Here is a 26774-nt window from a genome sequence, read left to right on the forward strand (position 1 = left end):
TGCTACTGCAAAAGGAACAAGTGTCACACCAGGAATGACAAGCAGACAACACACATCATCTAAAGCACACACTAAGATTCTCATGATTTACCTGATAAAGTTTCCCTGTCCAGTTTTGAACATGGATCAACTGTTCATAGATAAAAATGTATCATTTACAAGGAAAAAATTAAATAACTGCAGCTATTTCATAAAAAGAAATGTCTTGGCAAGTCTTCATATATACATAATGATACATTCAAGAGGAAAACTGTTCCAGTGCTAAACACTTACTAGGTAGTTAGATTACTAAGCACTGACTATAGAAGTTGTAGATGCTGTGCTACCAGCATTTAAAAAAACATTTTGGCAAATATCCTTCAGAAGGGACAGCTAGAGTTGACCTGGCCTTGAGAAAGCAGTACAAATTAAATATCTCAAAACTCTTCCTAAACATTTTTCTATATTTCTATTAATCAACTTCAGGGAAAAAAAAAAAAATCAATCTTCTGTATTACATAATGCTAGAGACATTTAAGACAAATTAAACACATGTGACAAATAAAAAGATTTCCCTCCAGGTTAGTCACCTGGCTTCCAAATCACTGAGAAGTGGATGACTGTCACCTCAAAATCATTCTGCCCAGCTTCTCACGAACAGATAGCAAGAAAATTAACAAAAGCAAAACAAAAAGTTACTCAGTGATATACAGTTACATGAAAAAAAAAATCCCACAGTAACAGAAGAATATTTGTTTTAAAATAAAGCAAAACCTTTGCATTTCAACCCTTCTGTGAAGAACCAGGCTTTGATGGGTTATCAAGTTTGTACAGGTACAGGTTCTCTGTACCTTCACAGAATCAACAAATTCAATTTTAAAAAATAACCAAAACACAACACAAAATCACTCAAAATTAAAGAAACAAAGTAACACATTTCCCAGGGGTGCAAACTGTCTGCTCAAAGTGCCTTGTCTCAGTTGCTGAACACATTCAAGTGTCACAAAAGATCCAAGCAGTCAAATGCTCTCCTCAGGATTTTCCTCAATCCCAAAGCTCAAATTACTGAGAACTTTATAGACCAAAACCTGCACAGTGAATTACACACAGAAATGAGCTGGGAATTACAGAACACCATAGAAAACATTGTACCAGGCTGCAAACATGAAACCCAATTCTACACTGAAGTTTCCTTTCTGGGGTGCAGGTTAGGGAAGCAGAGAGATGAGTCAATAGCAGACACTCTTGCAGCAGTGCAAAAAAGCTGCTGAGATCTGCATGGTAGGAGTCCAGTAACCAATTATAGCTTCCTTGACAGAGAAGTTAGTGACTCCATCACACGCTGACTGAGCGTGCAGAAGCAATCGCAGATTACATTAGCTTATGTTAGATTTAAAAAATAATAAAATGTATCTTTCTCCTTTTCCACAGGGAGAACACATTCTCACCTTCATGGCTTATGTCATTTAATTCACCCTTGTTCCATCACCTTTTAGATAAATCCAGCCCAGCTAGTAGCCTCACAAGTCCAACACTGAGAATAGTGGCAAAAAAAAAAAAAAACCCACCTCAAAGCAGAAGAGAAAGAAAGAGTGACATCAGTATACAGCTAACCATGAAATAACCTCTGCATTCAGAAGTTTTCCTCAGTAGCTCCAGATAGGTAGTGAATACGAAAAATTTGGTCTCTGAAGGGCTCTATACAACATGTTAATGAGCCAGCCAGCTCTGAGGTGTCCTTAGGAGATAGTGAGGACATTCAAAACATCACAAACCCACAAGGAAGTCTACAGACTTTTAGAGGCAGCTTTTTTAAAACTTGATTTAGCCTTATTTCAAGAAAATTTCACCACCTAATTTGTTTAACCTAAGACTAATCTTATGACTAAAAATTAGTGAAGAATCTCAATTTCATATTCTGCACTCCAACAGTCAGCAATTTTTTTTGTCCAAAAGCTACAGGTTGAGATAATTCCATTTTTTAAAGACATTGAAAGTTACTGCTTACATAAAGACTGAAAAATATATCGCCTTTATTTGACTGACATGTTAAATTGATATAAAAGCCTCCATGATGAATGTGTCATGTATCAAAAATATTCCTATAGAAAATGTGTGGGTCTTTGCTAGCTTAGCTAGCTAGAATTCAGGGAGTATTTCATAATGGACTCCCACTGTCCCAGTGAGGCAAAGGGAGCACTACCATCCTGTCCCTCTCATTCTTGGAGCCCCATGGTACCTCACTTCCACTTTGCTGGCAGGTGACCAGCCCCACAAACAGTTACAAGCAATAACTAAAGCAAAAAATCACTCTTCAACTGCCTCTTAGTTAAATGAACCCACAAATATACTAGGTTTTGCCCTGCCTCAGCTCTAAATAGTTATTTAGACAGCTTGATAGAAGTTTTGAGTGTAGCTCATTATTAGTGACAATGTTAGTCTAAGACAAAAGGACAACGTGAATACCACATAGAAATGCGAGGCACAGTTCATGTAGAGGAGCGGAGGAAATAAGTCTTGATTAAAGGCTTTATTTGTACTGTTTGAAGAGGCACACAAGAAAAGCTAATGAAGTGTTTATGTTTAACAAAACACATTATACTATGATATTGACAGAGATACTGTTGAGCTAAACAAACCAAGTCCATTTACAGTAAAGTTAGCTTGCAGTCAAAAAAAGGATTGCAGCATGGAGATAAGGGTGTCTTTCCTATCTTTCAACAGGACTTGCAGCAAAACTAGTTTGGCTGCAACTCAGAACAGGACACAAGCCAATTGATTTGGCTTTTGCCTATGTGCAAGTCAATGCTGTTCCTGTGATCAATCAACTAATACACTCCTCTCTTTTTCCTCCTAGGAGCCTCAGCTTACAATACAAAGTCATTTGAACCTTACACTTCTCCATCTATAAACTAGGAAATGCCCAAAACTTCATGGCCCCCTCAGAAAGGCACATTTATGGCTTAACCACACTAAAAATAACAATCGCTATTTCAGCTTAGCAGAGTTAAACTGGTATATTTTGCTGTACAGAATGACTTTAGCATCTGGAATACCATTCTGCTTATAAAATAGGTGATACATTCAGCAACTGTTTTTAATTATTCTCCTTAATTAATCTTTCCACCCTAATCCAAAAAATGCCTTCCAGAGAAATGCTGAGAAACTTCATGCTCAGTGAAAAAGGGTAAATTGCCTACTTTGCAGAGAACATAACTACACCCTTACAGATTCAGATAAATCAGAGAAAACAGATGATATGGCAATATGCAGATCTGGTGAGACAAAAAGAAAAAGATATCCTGAATATAGAGGATGAAACAGAACTTGTATCTTTACTCCAAACAGCAACTGTAAGGTAGTTTTGTAGTCCTGTGGTTTATTTATTATAGGTAAAAAATCCCAATATGCACCAACCAGTTAGAGTCACTTTTGAAAGCTACACTTACTGGTTTGGTGCCTGCAGAGTATCCAAAGCTAGGCAGTCTTAAATTACTCATTTTAACAAAGAGTTTGATTATTGTTCTAAGAAATATTGGTCATTACTTGCACTCTATGATCTTGGAGGTCTTTTTCAACCTAAATGAATCTGTGATTTTCTTGGGTTCTGAATTCATGTAGATCAGCATACAGTATTTATGTAAGTCAACTCCATTTGGCATCTACCAGATTTAAAGGCTACTAACAGCAAAAAATAATCTTACCTCTCCTACCCTTTCATCAGCATACTTTGTCCTAAATACTATACACAAATGACCACAGGATCCTTTGTACAATGCCATCACTGGTTTGACACCACAGCTGAAGGTGTGATGCAAAACATGTGCAATTTCAAAGTGAAATACACAAGCTTAACCTTCTGTTCTGAAAATACAGATATACAGATAAAGCAAGTTCTCAATACCAGAAATATTCCAGTGTTTATTTCACTTTTAGCATCCTGAGGGATAACACAACATAACTGACAGAATCTATAGCCTTGGAAATAAAAACACACAACCGTAGTAACAAATGGTGGCACATAAAAGCGCAGCAGTGTTCTCCTGACAGCACCATGAATGTCTACCATGAAATGAACTAGCGGTGCGTCTGCCTGCTAGTAAATGAACTTGGAGTTAAGCAACATGCACAATGAAAAAGTCAACCAGATATTATCAATACCTAGCTGGCAGAAGTTAAAAAATTTGTAGAAGAGAAGACTGTGACTTGTATTACCTACCCCTCAAAGTGGGATCAGTCAGGCTGTGAAAGAGAGCAGCAGCCACCTGGTTACCAGCAGCCCTTCAGTGCAACCAGGTGGCTCTTGTCTGGTTATTCATCCATTTTGGCATCACAGTCGAAATGTGCAGCACACAGCATGGGCTGCAGAATTCAGACTGAAAATGCAGATGAGGTCTGATGTTGATGCAAGTCCTGAGCTCTTTGTATAAAGCATACATATGCTTGGTACAACTGATCGGGATTCTCAAAGGGGTTTCCTAACACACCCATTTTACCAGAGCAGATAAACACACAATATTAAAATAGCTGTTTGGAAATGTAATAATCCCATCAGTAAAAAAGAAACCACATAAACTGGTCTGTGGTGCAAAAATGCAAGTTTGATTTATGAGGCTCACTTTATATAAAGTTAAATAATTATACAGCGAGATACAAGCCTTTCTGCTGCCTCTCCTCCCACGGGTATGTAGTACAATAGCTTACAGGGTAATTGGGTGTGAAGATTTTGCAGACAGCACTCATCATGCAGGTGAGCACACCGCATAAAAGGCTGTCCAAGAGAAAAAATTAAATCACTTTAGGTTAGTATTTCAATATTTTGCAAGTCATATTGAACTATAATATCATTCTCATCCTAGGGGTACAGAGAAACCAATCTGAACAGTGGCTTTTTGTTACTATCTTGAATAGCCTTTGGAAGCCAAATCACAGAAAACCAGGAAATGAATTTAAATAAGAATACGTATCGTTTTGGTGACTATATTATATTTGAACAAATAAAGACAATCTTTGTAGTGGACCACATTTTCTGGTTAATCCAAAGGAAGCCGCTATTGAGAAAATGCAACTGTATCTCTTTAGCAGGAGTAAGATTTCAGTGACACCAGCTCTGGTAAGAAAGGCAGAGCTGAAGAGCAATTCATCTCTAAGTACCTGAAAAGGGTGACTAAAGGTAGAAAAGCTTCAGCAACGATGGGATAGCTACTCAAATAGGGGGAACAGTGTTTATCTGCTTGTTCTCACTATAAGAAAGATTTTTAGCTCATATATTGGGGGGGGGGGGGGGGGCGGAGGGGAGGTGCTTCAGTGGTGAAATAGCGCACTAGGATCAAAAATATAAATAAACAACAAATAGACGGAGACGAGGGCTGCAGCTTGAAATACTTGACTGCTAATATCCAGCATGCCATTCCAGAGAGTCCCAGAGTGGTTTTTAAGCCTCTTGCCCATCCTCGTAAAGAAAGGCGGGTGGCAGAACTAATCAATATCTCGCAACCCAGCTGCGACCTGACAAATAAAGAAGTCAAGGAAAAAAAAAAAAAATCCCATCGATGACCTGTGTAATTTAGCATTCGGAAGACGGCAACATCTGGGCTCAACTCCAGATGGGACGGAGCGGCCCCGCTCCCGGCTGGCCCCGGCGCTGGTACACACAGCACACACACAGCACACACACACACACACAGCACACACACACACACAGAGCACACACACACACACAGAGCACACACACACAGAGCACACACACACACACAGAGCACACACACACACACAGAGCACACACACACACACAGAGCACACACACACACACAGAGCACACACACACAGAGCACACACACACACACAGAGCACACACACACACACAGAGCACACACACACACACAGAGCACACACACACACACAGAGCACACAAAGGAGGGCTCCGCGCTCCTCCCGCTTTTCTCCAGTACGAACAACTCGGCGTCCAAAGGCGATGCAAACACTCGGGAGCAGGCTGCACGCCGGCAGGTCAGTGCGACAGTCCAGCTCCGCCCGTGTGACAGGGGCATTGTCCGGGGCCGGCGCTCCCCGGGTGTTGGCGTAGGCGGTGCCAACAAAAATAAAATCACTGCGAGTCTCTCCGACCGCTCCGCAAGTCAAACCCGCGGTCCAGAGCCCTGCACCCGGCAGAGGGGAGCAAACCAGGGAGGCGGCGCGGCTCCCACAAGCGACACTTTGTCTGCTTCGCAGCGGAGCGGCGACAAACCCCGCGGCGCGAACAATGCCCGGCCCCAGCGCCGCTGCTGCCGGGCCCCGGCGGACACCGTCTCTCCCCGACCCGCCGCTCCCAGGGGTGCTTTGAGTGCTTTGTTCCCCATAAAACGCCAGCCTTTTCACCCAGGGCCGGCGGGGAGCACCGGGCGCCCGCCTCGGAGACGAGGAGCGGCGGGAGATGCGGAGCCGCGGCTCGGGCACCGGCCGCCCTTTGTTGTGCCCCCGGGGAAGGGGCCGCTCCCCCGACGGGAGCTCGGCCCCAGGGCAGCACCCACAGGCGCCGGGGGCCGCCCTCGCTCCCCGCGGGGGAGCCCGCCGTGCCCGGGATGCGCTCCCCGCCGGCAGCGCCGCTCCTCGCCCCCGCCTGCCCCGCTCGGCTCCTCTTTCACTCACCCACGCCGTACTTCTCGTGCTCCGTGGGTATCCACATGCTCGCGGCGTGCCCGTTCCCCGCCAGCCCCTTGGCCGGGAGCCGGGAGCGGCGGTGGCCGGCGAGCGCGTCCGCTGCCCGGGGCTCCCGGCGCGCTCAGCCGCGGCTGCCCGGGCCCGGCGGGGCGCGCATTGTTCGGGCGGGCGGACTGACTGAAGGCGCTCGCCGCCAGCCGCTTATATTCCCCGTCCCGCTGCACGCCGGGGAACGTAGTGCCTGGATGCAGCCGCGCCCCTCGCCGCCCGCGGCCGCGGAGAGACTACGAGCCCCGTCCGGCCCCGCGCTCCCGCCGGGCGGAGCGGAGCGGGGCGGGGCGGGGCGGAGGGGGCGCGGCTCCGGGGGCGGCCCCGCGGGGCGGGCGGAGCGGCGGCGGCGGTAGTGATGGTGGTGGCGGCATGGCCTTGTCCCGCGGGGCTGAGGGGCTGCCGGCCCGGGGAGGTGAGTGCTGCGGGAGGCGGGGGGTACCGCACTGCGCTCTCCCGCTCCCCTCCGCCATCCCGGCTCGGCCGGTGGGGCGGGGCTGGCGCAGCCGTCCCGGGAGGGGGAGCGCGGACACGTGTGGGGAGCCGGGAGCGCCGGGGCCTGTCGCCGGGCGGAGCGGGGTTCCGAGGAGACCCCCACAGCCCCGGGCCCGGAGCGGGGTTCCGAGGAGGCCCCCACAGCCCCGGGCCCGGAGCGGGGTTCCGAGGAGACCCCCACAGCCCCGGGCCCGGAGCGGGGTTCCGAGGAGGCCCCCACAGCCCCGGGCCCGGAGCGGGGTTCCGAGGAGACCCCCACAGCCCCGGGCCCGGAGCGGGGTTCCGAGGAGGCCCCCACAGCCCCGGACCCGGAGCGGGGTTCCGAGGAGACCCCCACAGCCCCGGGCCCGGAGCGGGGTTCCGAGGAGACCCCCACAGCCCCGGGCCCTCCTCCCGCTGGTGACGGCCGTCGGTCCGGTCCTGCCGCTGCCAGGCCTCCCTCTGGCAGACGTAACTGCGGGCCAGGAAGAGTTCCCAGCGGCGGGCCGAGGGGGGAGGGATTGGTGGCCGCAGCGCCAGAGCGGCGGGACGGGGATGGAGCTGACGGCCCGGGGGGCATTGTGGCTGCTCACATAAACCCTTTGCCAACACACACATACACAGAGATTGTACAAAGCAGGCGGTGCACGGCGAGGAGCACAAATGACCGTGGGGAATTGCTGCAGGGACAAGCCGGGTTCCGTAAGCAGCACGAACAGCAGGGGTGTGTCCTGGTCGAGAGGTCTGTGCCTGCACCCTTCTGAGGGAGCTTAGCTAGAGCTCACCGCAATTCTTGCACTGCAAGAAATCCTCGGGCTACACTGGTCCTTTTGAGAGAAACCTGCGTGTTTTGAGGCAGGAGCAACAGCCTAGGTTGTGTCTTCTGGGCCTGTGGAAAGACACAGACCAAAAAAAGGGAGAAAGCTGATGATAACAGTGCTGCTTTGCAGGCCTTACCAGGTACCAAGTTGTCTAAAATGAGTATGTCTGGTTTTAGAAAAGTGTTCTCCAGTTAAATTATTATTATTCTGAAGTGATGTCTAGAGATTTTATGGGTTTACTTCGTTTTGTATTTTATTCGTTCATCCAAATGAAAGAAACAGTTTAATGTTTACAAATTTAAGAGAAGAGAGTAGCTTTCAGTTCGGGTTGGCTTTTAACTTTTGCTGTCCAATCTTTAATAGTGTGAAGGACACAATGAAGGGAAGTCATGTGCAAGCAGGCAGTTTCAAACTGGAGTTAGAGTACGTGTATTCTACGTGGGCCTTTGATAGTGAGTGATCTTTTAAAGTGACAATTGTGTTGTTTGTCTAGTATGTGCCCTTATTCTATTCATAAAAGTAATGTCAATTTGTGCTAGTAGTTAAAGCAGTACTCTTGCCTTATTTCTGTGTTGCAGTATGTTGGCATGAACCTCACACATGAAAAGCCAGACCCTTTTAGAGCATTTCCACACTGGTGTAATTGCACCCGGAGGCAAAGCTGTGCTGTTTAAACTGAGTCTGTGCAGCTCTTCTGTATATACATAGGTCTGTGGACTGCTGGAGATGATGAGGTTACCCTGAGGGGTTTTTAGATAATTCTTGTAAGGACATTGGCACCAGTCCAAAGAAAAAAAGGATTTTTTAAATTTTTTTTTTTTTTTAGGAAAATGGAAATTCAGAGGCCTATGCTGTTTTCCTTTTACTGAGCAGAAGCACTCATTGAAATTACTAAATGACTAGTGGACTTTCTCTGTCTTTGCTCCCAAATTCACTTTGCATCCCCTGGCAGATCATTTGGAATCTCTAGGTAATGAAATATGTAAAAATCACTGTTGAAAATCAAAATAATAGGTGTCAGGCTAAATTAACTTTTATGTCAGCCTATAGATTTCCATGTACATTCAGGCACTTCATCTCCCCATAAGACAGGTCTGCCAGCATGCTGGCTGGGAGTCAGAGTCATAAAATTTTACCCTGGCCTTGTAACTCCTGCCTCTCATGTTAACCATGACTGACTTCAGCATTAACAACTTCCCTTGGACAAAGGCAAGAGTGCCCAATAGCTCAAAGAGCCTTTTCAAAATTATTTGTTTAGAGCACAGTCACTTAGGGTCAAGGATCTTCAGACTATAAATCACATTGTCTGTGGGCAAAGAAATACCCCACCCTAATATTTAAATTTTTTCTGCCTCTGAACAAAATTCTTATTCATTCAGAGGTTTAATTTCTACAAAATTATTCTCTCTGGCAACATCTTGTACTCGCATGTGCACCTGAGGTGTGTCACTTACTTGGAGGCAGTATATACAAAAAATAAATAACATACTACATCCTAGTTTGCTGATTCTATTTATAGGAAAGCCTGTGTTTTTATATTCTAATCCAGGACAGTGTTGCTTTCTATTTAGTTCCTTCCAGCAGCCTTCACCAAGTGCCTTTAAATAAATATATCACTGTCCACAGTACAGTTTGTTCAGTCTGCAATAATTATGCTACATATCAACACTTCTTACAGCATCTGTCAGAGGATTTTAAGAGGAGTATTTTTTCTGGAAGTGTGTCTTTCATTGTTTAATCAGCAGTCTGACAGTTATGGTTTCCTACTCAAGGTCTTCTGCACCAGCAGGTGCTTTTGAGCACATGCTGCTGGGGTGTATATGTCCAAGCACAACATGTTACCCTGACTCCTTCCAAATGTACCCCATTTTTAAGAATATTCAGTTTACTCTGGAAAACAAAAGTTTGACTGGTCTTGCACATGTCTACTTTTTTTTTTTTTGTTCTACCTAGAGGATACTCCAGTGACAGCAGGTTTGTTCCTGATAGTACAGACTTTACTTTTTTTGCTGAACTCTTAAGTTGTGCTATTAGAGCTGCCCAATGCAGTGTGCTCTGGAATGCAGGGTTGTCTCTTTCCTGGTCACTGAAAGGCAGTCCCCATGTACTCTCAGACCCAAAAGATTTCTCCATACTGTTTCATGGGTGCTTTCCTCTTTAGATTCACCAGCAGTCCCACGTTCACAGCCCCCTTTGTGTATCAGTGTGGATTCTTAAGTCTAAGTCCATTTCTGGGCTTAGACTTGGGCCACTTACCCAGACACTGGCTCAGACAATAAGGGTGGGGAATGGACAGGTGTTTCTTAAATTACGTCCCCAGGTTATCAGTAACTCCTGACAACTGCATTGTAGTGACATAGTCCTTTGCATTTGCTACTCTCAAGCTGCATTAGAGGGTACAGTGCTGTGAGACACCTTAGGCAATGCTCGTGTGTGCATCAGGGTAGCCCTGCTAAGGGACTGATTAAAGGGATTCCCCAGCAGCAACCCCTGGGAAAGAAAGGTAAACCTCTTATTCCTTTTGTGATTTCCTTTCCCTGGGAGAGCCAGGCAGTGAGGGAAATGGCAACAGCAGCAATATATGTGGCTGTGCCCTGCCTTTAAGCAGTTCTCAAGATGTAGCAGGTAAAGGAGGATTGAGTCCCATTTGGGGTGGCAAAGATTGATCAGGACTGAAGTGCACTAGTGAAAACACTGTAAGCACCCTCACTGTCTGATTCAGAAGGACAGATGCATTCATGGATCCCTTGAACATTACCATGTCCTGTAAACCTCTCTGAATTCTGTGCATGTGCTCCCTTAGCCAGCATGGAGTTTTCCTCCTTTTTGCTAGCAACTTGGTGTTAAAAATGAATACACAAATTGGCCCTTGTCTCACCCCACAGTCATGTATTCCTCCTATATTAGAATAATGTCCTGGTTTGTTGGCTGGACTTTGTCTCCAGGCACCCACTGTGCTCACAGCTAGACTCTGGACTCCTTGCATCTTCCCAGACACAGGTCTTCTACTCACTGACTTCTGCAGTTTGCACATTGCCACCAAATTACACATAGACAGACTGTGGTCCCTCCAATTGCTGGTTCTTGGACCTGCAGACCTTGAGAGCTGCAGCATCTTCTGCAGTTGCTGGCACTTAGACTTTGTATCACACATAGAACAGAGGGTGAATTACACAGAGTAGTAGTTAAGGATTTAGTAAGAAGAGGTGATCAGGCACAGGGTTTGATCAGAGTTTACCCATTGTTTAAATACAGTTTGCCCTTTTTATTCTTTCCTCCACTCCCCATCTCCATTGCCTGGTGCTTGCCCCCCTACCCCTTCCCTTTCTCTGTCCCCTCCACTAAATTCTTCATAAAGTATACAAAATCCCACTCTCACTGTCTGATCCCATCCACAAACACCCTCAAAAATACCATAGTATGTATGATAATCATGTTTCTCCTTTCATATCAGTGACAAAAGTTCATCCGGACTCTGTTCAAGTATGTGTGAGAAGCTCCTTTAATGCCATTAGTTCCCATACTAGCAGAGACAACTTACTGTCTCTGTTTTCACCTGCTCATTAATATTTGTGTGCAATCAACTGCTTTTTTGTTATTTGTTGTTTCTTTTATACCGAATAGTCTTTAACCAAATAACTGGTGGACTAGATGCCTTCCCAGCCCCTGCTACCACTTCCTTATACCACCACTCCTATTCAGATCAGACTGAGTGCTTTACCTCCTTCTTCTCCAGAATATCCACAGCATGCCTGGTGGTGAATGAGGAACAGCTGGCTGCTCATGTCTGTGGCCGAAAACTCCAGCGAGGTGACAGAGCAGCCATCGCCCCGAGCACACAGCTAAGTTCATCTCTTCATTCAGGAGAGATCCTCAGACCTTTGCCTGATGAGCAGCCCACATGTATCTGCCCATTTCTGATTCATGGGTTTAGAGGTTGATACCTTCTCAGTCCCCTTCCTTAAAAACCTCCACCAGTTCCAAATGATCACACATGTGGTGGCATCTTTTCCCGCACATGTAGTTGTTCTTTTCCCACAGGGCACTTCCAAACTTCCAGAATACTGCTGGTGATCTGTTTCTCAGGTTAGATCTTTGTGTACAGTAGAGGATTTCAAGACCTGAGGCTTCCACCATACTACAGATTTTGGGCAGGGAGAGGGGATTCCTTTTACTACTAGGCATTATAAGCTCTGTAAAGGATGCAGATTAATCACTGTGAACTGAACAATTATCAATTACACCTGGAGGACAGGTTCACTAATTAATTTTGGAAGTGTAACACAATTTATTTTAATATGATTACCAGAATGGATCTCCTAAAGCAGTATTATTTAAAAATGTTTTAAGAGCCCTTTTTTTTTTGTGATTTTTAATTAAAAATCCAATCTCAAGGTAACTTTAACTATTTACCTGGTAAGCAAGTGGATCTTTTGGAAGACTGGAAATTACTAAATTATTGTTGTAAAGTCACCTTTTATGTGCTTCTCTGCTTGAAAATTAAAGAGGCAGAATCCTTTCATGTAACTGTTGCAGTAATATTTTAGTGTTTTTAGCCTTCACATCACATTTCTTAAATATCTGATGATGGGAGACTATACAAGTGAAACTAAATATTTCATTAAACATGTCATAATGGCTTAATAAAATAAGTGATGGATTGTATTGGTTGGTAATAGAGCTCTGAAGTGCCTGTTATTCCTGCCATAATTGTATTTCGAATGTGCAGTGTATTTTATCTGAAGACAAGGGGCATCCCCACACCTCAGCATGAATGTGTAATTTCTGTTAGCACAAGGCATAGGATATGTTGTATTTCCCAAAAATACCCAGTAAAGACTTGCTATTTGATTTTCTCTGAATTCAGAAAGCTTTCATAGCTTAAATGCAAAGATGAGTGGTCTTTATCTTGGTATTTCTTTCTAGTAGTCCAAGCCTATTCTTGCCCGCGCAGTAGCAAGTAAAGGCTTTGATACATGAACAAACTACCTAGTATCAGCTCCTCTATGCTCTAACCAGAGTTCATTTTGGAGTGAGCTGCTTCAGACTGCCTGGTGAGCAGGTACACTGCTTAAACATGGTGACTTGTTTGCATGTTAATTCAAGCCTTCAAGTTCTTTGAAACTACTGTCTGTTACCTGCAGTGGAGCAAGAGTGAGTGGTGTTTCATCAGTCCCCAGACTGATGAAGACCTTTAAACTGTTTCTGTATTGGCAAATATCTGATTCTCACCCCCCAAAAAAAAGCTTTCTCATCACTTGAACAAGTAATAGATGTGGACATGCTTTATTTAGATGTAGAGGTATGGGCTAGAGAGGTACTTCAAGTGTTTTGACTGTTCCGAGTGTACCGTAGATGCCAGGATAATTTGTTATGCCTATTGAAACACCTTGTTCACTGCTTTGCTTTTACTGGAGAGTACTGGTTGTCTGGAAGAGCACCGAGGTTGTAGATTCTTGCCAGCAATGACGACTGCCACAGGGTGTGCCTGTCATAAACAGGTCTTAGAGCTCACCCTTTAAGGCTTTAGCCAGCTTTGTTGATGAAGGGATGTAGGGTTTAAACTTAGCATATGGTTGTGTATGTGAACAGTGGGAAAGTAAGAAAAAAAGTTAAATATTATGAAATCACAAACATTAAGTTTTTTAACTTCAGTATAGGTTAAATTTGTCTATCCAAACAGCCTTCATAACCTTTCTCAGCCCTGTGTGCTTTCTTCTACCGTGTCCTGTCTTGAAACCTCTGCTAGCTCTGCAAATTTGTGCCACCATTTATATCCTGAAACTGTAGTTGTTCCCAGTCTTTCTCTGAGGTTTTTGCTTCTCGTTCTCTCTCCTCCACAAACTCCCAGCAGGCTGAAACCAGGAGAAAAGCCTGAAAGCATTTGAATGTCTTTCTGTGGGCTTTTTAAAGTAGCTTTAAATATTGCATCAATAAAAGCCTCACACAATGCAAGAAAGAACATGACATTCAAGAAGGGAGAGGAAAAAAATGTGGTGAGTTTTGTACAACTTTAAAGCAGGTCTATGCCTCTGAAGAGCTGGGCACATCATCCTGACCAGTGCCTCACTGAAATGAGGGAAATGTGTTTGTAAAAGTCTGAGTTCTTTGCAGTTGTTGTCTACAGTACCTAATTACTGTCACTTGAATGGGAAAAGACTAGTGTTCAATGACCTGATAATTGTTGTATTAAATAATGTATTAGTCAGTACCACTAAAACCACATAACCAAATTGAAATTGTGCTATGGCATCCCTGCCTATGGCTGTGGGCAGTTTGGAACTAGGTGCTCTTTTAGGGCCCCTTCAACCCAAACAATAGCAGTACATGTTAACTTTTAATGTTTCCATAGGAAATGGTATAGCTTCAATAGTCCAGTCATTGCTCCCAATACTTGATTTTCCAGCAGGTGTTTCCATGATCACTGCTTGTTTGCCATTCTGTCCTAATATTCTGCTACAGTAGACCTTTAAGTCAGAAATTGTAGTAGGTGTTTTGTCACTAGCTTCGGTGGTCCATAGACACTTGTCTGTGCTTTGCACTGTGCTTCTTTAAACTTTCCTTTTGATATTTTTGCCATTTGTTTTCATTGGACTGTGTCTTCCAATTGATCTTTTTTTTTTAAATTTTGCGCATTTTTCTCTGATTTTTATGACTCACAGGCAGTGACTGGGTGAAATGGCCCAGCTGTTTCTGTTTGATTCTTGCTCACTGAGATGTCATCCTCCTGTTTGTCTTCAGACTCCATACCCAAGGAGTAGCTACTTGCCCTGTGTAGTTGTAGCAGGTTAAACACCTTCTCTTTATCCCTCTGGTATAGAAGCTCTATAACTTGACACAACATCTGTTTCAACCTCATGATTTTTCGTGGTATGTTGTGGCTCTGTTCACCTGAACAAATAATAAGGCACAGTAGATAAAGGTGCCACAGTGCCTGCAACTATACTGGATGGTTTGGCATTTCTTCTTTGGATTACGCGAAGTGAGTGTTCCCACACCAAACAGCCCCTTGGTTTAGACCCAGGCATTTCTGTTAAGGCTTAGGATGCATTTTTCATATACCTGGGCTCCAAACAAATCCTGTTCACATGCTCCAAAACTGATCTCTAAATCCAGCCAATGCACAAAGCAGCTGGAGAGTGATTGGGGGCTGCCATCCAGTGTGGGTCAGAGCTGTGCTAAGGTGCAAGAGGAGGCACAGGGCTGGTGGGCAGCATAGGGAAGCTTGGCACAGCCTCCTCCCATCCAGAACCTCATGCCAAGTTTGTGGCATGCCCCAGGGTAGGCCTGTCAGGCCCATGGTGGAAGTGCACAAGGCTCAATATAAAACCAGCAATGGTTATGAAACAAATGTGTGCAGTTCTAAGTGATACTGCTGTCAGAGGAGCATTTTGCTAGCATTTGTCTTGACCAGTGTGCCAGCACTGAATTTTATTATGACTCCATAATGCATGAATAAATGAGCTAGAGCTTTTTCTCTTAAGACTGGTATGTAAAAAAAAACATCCTGCTGGAGGTTTTAATTTGATTTTGTCTTATATGGAATGAAAACATGCAGTCTGTGTTATTACTGTACTAATTTAATTTCCAGGAGCCTGCACATATTTATACAGTTGGCAAAATGTTGCCTGAAAAATATAAACAACTTGTATCACTAATTCAAACATTCTAATTCTGTTTCTTGATGAAGTTAATTTCAATTATTGTATCATCCATGGCCACAAGCTACATTAGCAGTGTTAGTTAGTAAGCATATATCATACTTAGGAAGTCAAGATCTGTGTTATATGTTTAATGAATGCAGGGAGGACAGTATCACAGAAATACTTATTTCAAACTCTGGTACAATATCAGAATACGCTCACAGAAATTTTATATAGCCTGCTGTGAGATGTCCCTGGGATCTATAAGACATAATTATTTGAGCCCTGACTTAAAAATACTTTTCTCTCAAAATAATTTCCAAAAATGTATGTATAAAGAGTATAAATAGTGGATTATTTGAAGGACAATCAAAGCTTTGTTTTCCTGAATCATGATATCCGTTAGGCTGAACTATGTTGATTCACATCACTGCACATTATAATGAACATTCCTTTTGAGCCACTGTTTTTTCCAGTTTGAATACCAGTTTACAGAGGTTTGATTCTAAAAGTGGAAACAACTTACTTTGCTATTCTCCATCTGGAAAAGCTCTAGTTCACTGAGAAAGCAGCAACAGACCACAGAGATTCTAACATCACAGGACCTCTTCCTCATACAGATTCTTCGTTAAGTACAACATTCGCTTAATTCAGCTTTGAAGGCTCTCTGTGTGGCAGGAAGCTCAATCAGAATATCTGAGAGAGATTTCAGCCCGTTCTGTCAGTATGACACCCACACACACAAGGATGCCAAAATACTCTCAGGATGCATTTTGAGGTTAGTTCCAGGTTATATGAGTCTGAAAAAATTAGAGTGATATTTAAAATAAAAGTTTTACACTATTTATAGTTGGTTTTTTCACACAGTTGCCTTTTTCAGGGAAAGCCTACCAGTGGAAAAGTTGTAAACCCTGCAATGCAAATGTTTTAGTTAGGAGCATGGTAGAAATTCCCATCATAATGACATGGGGGTGTCTTACAGGAACTGCTAAAGCAGGGTATATTTTTTAAGGCAAATCACAGAGCCTTTCCTTAGTTACAGAGTGTAAAACAATTGTTTAAAAAGACCACGAGGCAGTTCTTTTAACATCAAAAGGATAAACGTGCTTGGAAATTGAATCCTGTTAGAGGAAAAGAACACGTGACAAGAAAAGGAAAATCCTTGTAATAAAGTATTATTGATCACTACTAAATGATCATGATAAAAAGTAGAGAGTAATTAATCTGCTTTACATAGTACAGTATTTGTTAAAGGCACTGCAAAGATAAATTGTAGCAATGAAGTATTACTATCCATATTAAACACGTTATTAAGACCCCTCTTTTCTGGGAGAGCTAAGGTCACAGACACAGTAAATGTAAATTAAGACATGCCTTTTTTCCAGCTTGTGCTCTTTGCAGAGGGTTAAGCAGAGCAGTGGCAATGGTAACATACACAAGTACTACATTTGCATATACTTTTTTTTTTTTGTGATGCCTTCCAGTATGTATTTTTCAATGGTTTTAAATGATGGTCTAGATCACCTTGACATAAAATTGTACTCTTTTTCTAATGTTTTCTTCTTTTTTTCCCTAGAAATTTTAATATGAAAATAGCAGAAATTCAGTCTTTGTACCTCAAATTTCAACAACATTGTTTATGCTTTCTTATGATGTCTTTGGTAAACCTTTGTACTAAATAGCAAGTCTAACAAAAAAAAAAGCTGCTAAGTTTTGTTAGATAGATTTGGGTGATAAGTACAGAAGAACTTGGATGGTCACTTTTGTCCTTCCATTTCAAATTCTTCTGTTGGATATTTTCTTCCTCTTCTTGTAACTCAACATTCTGAGTTTCAGGCTACATAATTACTTTGTTAATCTTTCCAGATAATAGTCTAGGGTTTAATCGTTGCGTCTAATCCCTTATTTTAGTACGTAATAGGGATCTCAGCTCTCCATGTCTACCAAGCCATGTGATCACACTAAACAAGGAAAAGTAAACAGAAATTTTGTTTAACAATAGTCATAAGAAATCAGAGAAGCTCTAAAACGTATAATAAAATTATTCATTATATAATTCTGAAGTAGATAAATATTGTTAAACCAAAATACGAAACCCTGAATTTAGATACTAATATAAATCTGAATTTAGATACTAATGTAAGTCTATGTCATTTGCCCAGGAATGAGGCATTATATGGCTCTGAGCTTGCAATAGAACCTGCTGCAGTGCGTTAAATATTTATAAATTGCATATTAACATCAGCACTTAAATATTGTTATGAATACTTATTAGGGTCACTTTCATTAGCGTGTGTGTGTGGGCACGTGTGTCCCTCTGTGTGAGGACAATAGGTTTGCTCTGGTCTTGACAGATGTGGGGGTTTGTCTGGGCTCCATCAGAAAGACAACAAGCAGTGGCATGTATCTGCTGCTGAACTGGGCAATAATGTAGTCTATTATTTAAACGCAATCTTATTGGCAAGCACATTGCTTTTGTTTTATTAAAATTCCAACACTTCACATTTTTATTAATCACTTTCGCAGTCCTATTCAGTTGTGTTCTGATGCCTGTGCTGCGGTACCCATAGCAACACTTGTTAATGCTAATGAAACTGCACCATCCTAAGCTCCCCGACAGAGCAGCCCTGTTAAATATGGCTATTAAGCACAGTTGTATTTCTGTTAGTTCCAGCTCCCAGCAGACATCTGCTCTATAGAAACTCTGTTCTGAGTTATTAGGATTCGGTAACTTACAGCTTTTCTTAAAGCTGTCATTTAACTGGAATAAATTTCTCATATTCCTAGACAGCAAATGCTACAGAATATGTACAGTTTCTGTAAAACTGACAAGCTTTAGCTGTAGGATTAAGTGTTCTTTTGAAGTTCTCATTTGCATTCAATGAAAAACAGGCTGGGCTGAAACTGATTGATCTTGGGGGAAGTTACAGGATGTGTTGTCCCCTAGAGCACATGGACATTTTAACTAAATATCATTCATAGTGTGTTAACAAGCAGAAGTAATAGCTAAATAATTCTTCATGAACTCAGACTTAATTCAACTTAATAGAAGTACTTGAGGGCTTTAATATATTGAGGTAGGAGAAGATTATGTACATTGATTCTTCTTTCACCAGGAAACATATTTGCATGTAGTATTGGTGAGGACCATGACAGGATGTTTTATTTTCATTATCCTGAGTTTTGGCTTTGAATACTGTTTATTTGACAAGTCATTAGTCATCCATCTTTTGTACTCTGGAAAACAAAGAAAGATCCTGTAATCAGTATAAAATTGCTTCCAAGAATATGACCACAAATTAGGGAATGGTGCCGTGCCAACAAATAGATGCTCCAATGCCAAGGCCGCAAGCCGGGGAAGCTGTCATGTATGTATTTTGAGTGTCAGGCTGATCCTTCTTGATACTCTTTTATCATCTCAAAAACAATTGATTCCAAGACAAAGCTTTAAAACTGCTCATTTCCTAAAGAGTTTTAAATACAGCACTCTTTTGTGCAGAATTACCTATAGGAATACAGGTTGGTTCCCCAGTGTACTCTCTGTAGGGGTTTGGTAATTTTGGCTACTAAATGGTTTTGCCACAGTCAATGAGAACTTGGGGGAGGGTGCTCAGCCTTTTTGTTTTCCAGTTGCATCTGTTGGGTTGCTTGTGTGGAGTGCCAGGTTTGCTAGGTGTCTTTTGTTTTCCTGTCATTCTTTCTTCCCTTTGTCCTTTGCATGTCTGAAAACCCATCTTTTGCTCATTATTTGGACTCCTGTATTCATCACTATGTCTTTGTTGTGCTCATTTTTGCTTTAGGATCATTTCAAGTTCTTGTGCTAATCTCATAATATTAACCAGCTGTATTAATGAGATAATAAACCAGATTTGTTGGTAATGAATTGATCCATTCAACTATTGGATTTAATTAGAAAGACACTTAACATTCCAGCAGATGTTCTTATTTTGTTTCATTATCCTTGTGTTACCAACAGTGGGATATTTACATTGTAAATTCCTCAGCCTAAGGCCTTGTTGCTGTGCTGTAGACTACAAAAAACGTCGGGACACCAATAAATATGTCTTAAGCAAATTTGTATTAATTGCTTTTTCATCATTTTAACTCTCAGACTTTGCATTGCCATAAATTTTCAAAGTATTATTCATTTAATAATGAATCAATTAATCTGTTTTAAAATAGTTCTATTTCTTCTTCCCTAGTTAAAAACCCTTGTCTTTGGACTTACCTCCTTTTCCTCTGGTCTTGTGACTCTAATTCCCTTTTATCTAGTGGCAAAGCTTCAGAAAGAAGGGTGTGAGTGCCCCTGTCCTCAGCATGCCCTGCAGGCTGGTTTATGGAGTTCCTTCCTGAGCTTGCTGGTTGCCTGCTGGAAGAGTCTGCTGATCCCTGAGCTCTGGCCCTTGAGGCACGGCTGCAGGTTACCCCTCAGGGCCAAGATGTGTGAGTGAAGAGTTCTAACAGTGAAGTTACTTCATTTATCTGAACCCACATACCTCCACTTCCTAGTTAGAGAATGTAATTTATGTAGCAGTGTTCAGTTTGTCCCCAGAGCTAGTCAGAGCAGATGGGTCAGATGCACAACCAAGTAGAATTGAGCACGAGAGCTCCACACTGCATTTAGTGTGTTAGGTGTGCCCATGCTGACAACAGTGGATTCTGCAAACTGAAGCCAGTGCTGAGTGTCCTTGTTAGGAAGCAGTGATAAAATCTTCGTGACTTCTTTTCCTTTGTGTGTAATGCCTTTGAAGAGACCTTGCACACCGTGGCAGGCTTATGCTAAAATTGTATGAGACAGCTGAGGCTGTAAAGCTGAGAAGAAAGGAGGAAGCTGAGAGGAAGGTTCTATTTCACCTTACTGCTTCTCACAGTGCACTCCTTAATTTCCTCTTGCCCTTGGTGGACTCTTGTGTGAGCCTTTTCAACATTCTTGAGAAAGGAAGGAATGGTTCTTCATGGTAGAGGGTTGGATTGACTCATCAAAGGATTTGGCAAGCCTGGGAGCCAGCATAAACAGAAGAGCAATGGTAGACGGTTAGGAGTGCTGGGATAAGGTGGAGAAGGACAGGATAATGAGACATCATCATTTTGTCCCTAATGAGACAAAACCAATGTGCTTGCTTCTTGGTGGCAGCAAGCAGTTACACTGGCTAAAGCATCTCTGGGGGCCTTGCCTTTCAAAACTCGCATTCAAATGCCCAATCTTTCCTTCCTTTTCTTTCTGATAATAATATCTGTTATATTGGCCATAAAATTACATGGCATATTGCTTTGTAATAATTGCATGTGTGATTGTGCAGGTGGAGTACATTGCCTGTTCTGCTGTAGTCTGTTACAACGTGTGGGTGTAACGTTTACTTAATTGTGCAAACGAACATTGGTTTGGAGCTTAGAATAATTGTATTCAAAAGTAGGAATGTTCCACTAAGGAAAATTAATCCATTTTCATTTTGTTGCTTTACTAGCTGTGAAGATTAGCTAGTCTATATTATAACAATTGTTAAAATAAAATAAAGCCATATCATTTCTATAAGAGGCACCCTTTTTTAATTTACTTTTTTTCCCCACTGTTGTGATGGTGTGTACAGTCACTGTGCAGGGCTCAGAAATCCATTGTACTGGGTATCCTGTGGATGCTTATAATAAAAACAGTGCTTATTCTAGTTTTGAAAGTAAATTGTTTTCTATACCATCTCATTCTCAAATATCTTCAAAGTATTTATTTTCTCCTGAAGAACTTAGTATACTTTTTATTTTAATTTTCAAAGAATGTATTCCTTTGTTCTCTTCTTTCTACTAATCTACATTTTTTACTTCTGAATTAGCTGTTAAAGATCCTAGTTTTATCTCTCCTGTTAAAGGTTGAACAACATGGTGTCAGCTGCCAGTTCTGTGATTGAGAAAGGGATTTTCTTAATTCCAGAGTTCAGAGGGCTTTCTGTGAAGCCTTTAGGATATCTCTTTGTATAACAGTCATGCTGTTTTCCTATTGGGTAGAGAAGAAAAACTCAGGGGCAACAACATGATTCATCCAAAACTTAATGGATGGGTTTTATAGGGGTCTCTTCTCTTAGAGAGTCTCATGAGTCCTGTGCTGTTCATCACAGACACAATAGGAAAGGTGATATATTTTGCTGTTACTACACTTTTTTCCCCCTAAGTAGTAAGCAGGAGGGCTAGCTGAAGCGTTGCAGGAAATTTCGTGTTATTTGAGCAAATTGTACCCAGTAAAATGCTATTCAGTGTTAACAAATGCAGAGTAACACACTGGAGTGAACACACAAAGAATATGACCACTGTCTTGTGCATTAACACCAGATTCACAACTTAGGAGACTTTGGATCGTTGAAGAGAATTTGGTGGTTAATTCAACAATCATAAAAGCAAGCAAAATACCAGAAATTAAAAGTAAATAGAGGAGAGATTGAAAAAGAAGAAACCTGTGGTGATTTAGAAACATATTTTCTTCCACTTTTGGATATTTTCAAGTTACCTCTAACCACAGTACATGAAGGCTCAAGTAGAACTAGCCTTGAGTTGAACCAGGACAAGTTGAACAAAGAATAAAGAGCTATTATGAAAACATGAAAAGTTGATGCAAGTTTTTGTAGGTGTTGAAAGACCAACAATTTCAAATAGTGCAGGAATAAGTCAATGGCGAGTAAAAAAATAAAAGCTACTTAACTGAGGGGCTCATATAGCCTTTGGCTTAAACTATCCATACTCAGACTTCTGGAAGACTATTCTATTTGTGTGATCACTATTTGCCCTATTTTTATACCATTTCTAGGTATTGCTTCTCACCCTTGTCAGCCAAGGCACATGCACTAGAGGGATGTTTAACCTGTCCCTGTGTAGTTACTCATGTTGCAGTGGATTCTTAGAGAAATGCTTGCTACTTTTCCCTCATTTTCAAGTGTCTCTGCATGTAGGAGTCTTGGAGTCTGAGAATGCATCTGAGAGTTTTTATTTCCCTGTTAGCCCCGAGCTGTACTATAGTTATCAGCTTTATTCAGTACCTGTAGCCACTCTGCTCCAAATAAAGAAACAAAATTAGCTGCTTTTGCAGAGATTTCAATATTGTGCTTAGATTTATTTGTACTGTTTTGAGGTTTGTGCTACATTAGTCCAGTGAGTACTACGCTAAAGGCTGTGCATTTGTTCAGCTCTGTGCATTTTTCTCTTGTTCAATTTTTTTTGTAGCAGATGAGTAAAAAGATATTTACATGGATTCCTTTTTCCTTCGCCTCTTCTTTTAAATGCCTTAGAAAGAAATTGCATAAGCTTCTGCATTTGCCAAACCACTCTGGTAGCCTAAAGTTATTCTCTTTTAATATTAGCTACTCTGGGCAGCAAAAAAAATCTTCACCCCAGTTTATTCCTTTCAGCAGCTCATGACTTCAGTTAAAGACTCAGCAGTTCTGTTTTTCCAGCCCAAGCAGTTGCTGTTCACAAGTACCCTTACTGAATAACTGTATCAGCTCCTTGTCTAAGTTTGGTACCAGTTCCTGCTGTACAGACCTATCTGTTGAAAGTTGATTTCTTGATGCAGATAAGGGCTCTTTTATTTGGATTTCTAAAAGTTTAAATAGGTCATTACAAGAGACCAAAAATTAACAAAAAGCAGTGTTGCTGCTTACTGGGTACAGTTGCACTGGCTGACAGAGTATCTTCTTAGTTCACTTGGCATCACCAATTGCAAAGGAAATTAAGTTCTACTTTTCTAAGTAAACATGGTTTAATGCTTCTTCAGGCAACAGAACTGACTGTAAGAATGGACAGAGCTGGACTCTTGCAGGTACCATCAATTGTGTTTGGGAGATTTGACCCTTTCATGAAGATTGCTCTAGCACATAGTATAGCCACTGCTCTTCTTAAAAAAAGGACAAAATGGAACAATTTCTGCAATGCCAATTTAATAAATTTCTGAGGGAAGGGAATGGGCTGAAGTATAGATAAAATTATGAGAAGAAAAGTGTTAGATTGTGCACAGCAGCTGCATTTCTCCAGGTAATACCATACTCTGTGCTGCCATTTTTCCCCAGGGCTTAATTTTATGGGATAAATTGAATTCAGTGTAATCCAGCCATCAGTCTTCAGTCAAGTCATTGCCTTTCCAGGAAGTTCTGTTTATCAGAAATCCTAAGTAGAAGCCTCAACAGTTGTGCAGGGCGGTTCCAGGAGCAGCATAGAGCTGATAGAGCTGTGTTTTCTATGGTTTTCTACCCTTTGCCACCTGTGGCTTCCAGTAGCTCCAGCTTACCCTCAGACTCTTGGGGCACCCCAGTCAGGGAGCCACTGGCTGTGCTGTGGCTGCTTTGGAGCACTGTGTGTCCATGCTGGCGGGGCAGACACTGCTGGACAGCGTGTGCTGGAGGACAAAGTCTCTTTCCCCTCTCCATGCCTATTCCTCTGCCTGAACACAGATTTGTCACAGAACTTATAGGGGCTTCCCAGGTCTGTCTCTGAATGGGATTCTCCAGCCCTTCTTTGATTATTTCAGAGTCTTGGTAGAAGGCAGGGTAGAGCACTGATACAGTAACATATTCTCCTAGGAAAAAAAGCTAAATTACTGTGATTTTTTAAAAATTATTTTTCAAATTTTCCATGTGAGCAAGTTACCAGACTGTCAGATTTAGTATATTTGCCAATGTATAACATATATATGTGACTTTTGTAGAATGAAAACTGCTTCTTCTATCTGGAAAATATTAATTAAGGCTCCTTTAACCATGCATATTTTAAAATTCATGTGTGACAAAGTAACAGACTTGAGAGAAGGCCTTTCTCTTAATTCTTCAGATATCTTTGGAAACTGATGCCCAGGAGGATCCCTCAGAATATCAGGAAATGGTTTTGCACTGTGAAGGTGTCTGAGCACTGGCACAGGTTGCCCAGGGAGGTTGTGGAGTCAAAGCCATTTGCATATGGTCCTGGGCACCTAGCCCTAGGTGATCCTGTGTGAGAGTCCTCCTTGACCAGATGAGCTCCAGAGCTCCCTTCCAATCTCATCCATTCTGTCATTTTGTGAAATTTTGTTTTCCCACAGAGGTGTTCATGTCACTGCAGGAATCCAGAGACACAGAGTTTATTCTCCTGCTGCACAAGCTAACTTCATAATACGATGTCCAGGACACCAATGTTTTCAATTTTCCACTTCAAAAGGACAGGAACATGGGGAGTTTTTTTCTGTTTACTTTTTGCTATCCAAAATTGACATAGCTAAAATTGAAGATATGTGTTGGAATTAGCATTTGCTTCCAAGATAAACCCCAACCCAAGACTGAGGTACGATTAATTGGGAAAATGAACACCACAGTTTATTTGTGGAATTTGGTTAGGCTAATGGGGCCAACTGTTGAATTCTCTTGATCAGTGTTTCTTAATGAATTATACTAATTTATGCCAATGGAAGAGCTTATGAATTTAGACTAGTGTTGTTTAAATGGGGAACACACACATATAACCCCAGGACAGCATGGGGCAGTGACTTACCTCTGTGTAGTGTCACTGAAGGAACCTGTGTCTGACTGGTACAGTATGGTACAAACATGGGCCGTTGACCATTCCACAAGGAGTATGGCTGCCCCTTCTATACAGTCAGAAAGTGTTCCAGTGGGCATAAGTGTCCATGTGGCAGAAATCTTTATCAAGGATAGTCTTTTGTCATGGAACAGTAAATTAGATGTTAATGGGGAAAAAAAGGCAAGACAAATGCATATCTTCCAAGAGTCAGTCAGAAAATTATAGAAGTTTCTGTAATAAATAAAAGTATAATTAGGAAAAATTAACATGCAAAACAGTTTGTGCTATACAGTCGGTCAAAATCCTTCCTGATACTCTGAGCAACGTGGCTCAGGGAGCCACAAAGCTTCTGCATATCAACAGATAGATTAGATAGAGAGGAGAAAAAAAGTCGATTTCCCATAATAAAATTTCTTTAATTGTAAGCAGAGCACTTGTGTGTGACTGACTTGGTGGCAGCTGGGAGTTTCATTTGAGACAGACACCTGAGAACTGTCTTGTGCTAACCTCCCACTGTCCTTGGAATCAGTGCAGTCAACCTGCTTACAAGCATCTTGCTCCTGAAGTGATCCACACAACAAAACTGAAACTCAAACAGGTTTTACATGTGCTACCTAAAAGTACTCCAAGAGTTGTACATTTATGTACTTAGTCAAATTTTTTTTTTTTTTTTTTTTTTTTTTTTTTTTTTTTTTTTTTTTAGATACTGAGTGTATTTTGGAGCCTCTGTCTCTGCCAGAAAGTCCAGGTGGTGTTGATGCAGTAGAAAGTTCTCCCTATGTGCCTTGTATTTTCTGCAAAGAATGCTATGCCTTAGCAGAACAAAACCAGCTCCTGAAGCACATGATTATTGAACACAAGCTCGTCATAGCAGATGTGAAACTGGTTGCAGATTTTAGAAGGTAAGGGTTATATTGTTTAAAATGAGTTTGTATGTGTGCAGATATTATTGAAAGCTTTGGGAAAGTAGAGATCATCTTTTTTTAAAGACATTGTGGGAAGATTTCTGTTAACTTTTTTTGTAAGCGATTTGCTGCTGGACTGTAAGGTTGTTTTCCTTTTTTCTTCCCTCTCCCTTGTGCCTAGATGTTGCTGGGATTGGGGAGCTCAGTTTTAGAATACATGGCAATTCCCATGTTTGACTCTTTTTTTACGTATCCTAGGGTCTTCTCAGGTCCTGTCACTAATCAACAAGTTGTGTGCAAACTAGAAAGCTGGTTTTTAGCATTCCAGACAATCAACTCGCCCAATGTGGGGTTTTTATTTGTGTAGGGCAAGACTATTTCTACTCCTGTACAATGTCCTAAAGCTGTGTATTGTACACAGAAGCTGCTCAGTGCAGGATCTCACATTCTAGGATGAAATTTGTTTGTGCTTCTTTAAGGACAGTATTCCCCCATCAAAATCCCATTTAATCCTTAACTATGCTTTACAGTACTGTGATCTACACACAACTGTGAGTCCTTCTACAGCTGTGTCATTGATCATCTCACCAGGGTCACATTTGGCTTTCTCTCTCTCAACTTGCTCCAGTAGCTGGCATGGCCCCAGCTGGCTTGTAACTTCAGAGACAAGGTATTTGCTTGGCATTTTGCTTTCCACAGTAATGTATTGGCCAGGAGGA

At 42.0% G+C, this 26774-nt stretch overlaps 2 protein-coding genes across 3 annotated transcripts in view; one reads left to right on the top strand and one right to left on the bottom strand.

Moving 5' to 3' along the window:
• DOCK4 (dedicator of cytokinesis 4) overlaps nucleotides 1-6680 on the bottom strand; it is a 235556-nt gene extending 228876 nt beyond the window's left edge. For both annotated transcript variants that reach the window (XM_083859833.1, XM_083859832.1), the window contains exon 1: nucleotides 6628-6680. In XM_083859833.1, the coding sequence (XP_083715959.1) occupies nucleotides 6628-6664 (37 nt within the window). In that variant the 5' untranslated portion in view covers nucleotides 6665-6680. The remainder of the gene's footprint in view (nucleotides 1-6627) is intronic.
• Nucleotides 6681-7020: 340 nt separating this feature from the next.
• Nucleotides 7021-26774, top strand: part of ZNF277 (zinc finger protein 277) — a 46985-nt gene continuing 27231 nt past the window's right edge. Inside the window, exons 1-2 of the mRNA XM_083858804.1 lie at nucleotides 7021-7102; nucleotides 25854-26052. Coding sequence (XP_083714930.1) covers nucleotides 7060-7102; nucleotides 25854-26052 — 242 coding nt within the window. The 5' untranslated portion in view covers nucleotides 7021-7059. The remainder of the gene's footprint in view (nucleotides 7103-25853; nucleotides 26053-26774) is intronic.

The sequence above is a fragment of the Zosterops lateralis genome (assembly GCF_965231275.1).
Source record: "Zosterops lateralis genome assembly, chromosome: 4".
NCBI classification, from domain to species: Eukaryota; Metazoa; Chordata; class Aves; order Passeriformes; family Zosteropidae; genus Zosterops; species Zosterops lateralis.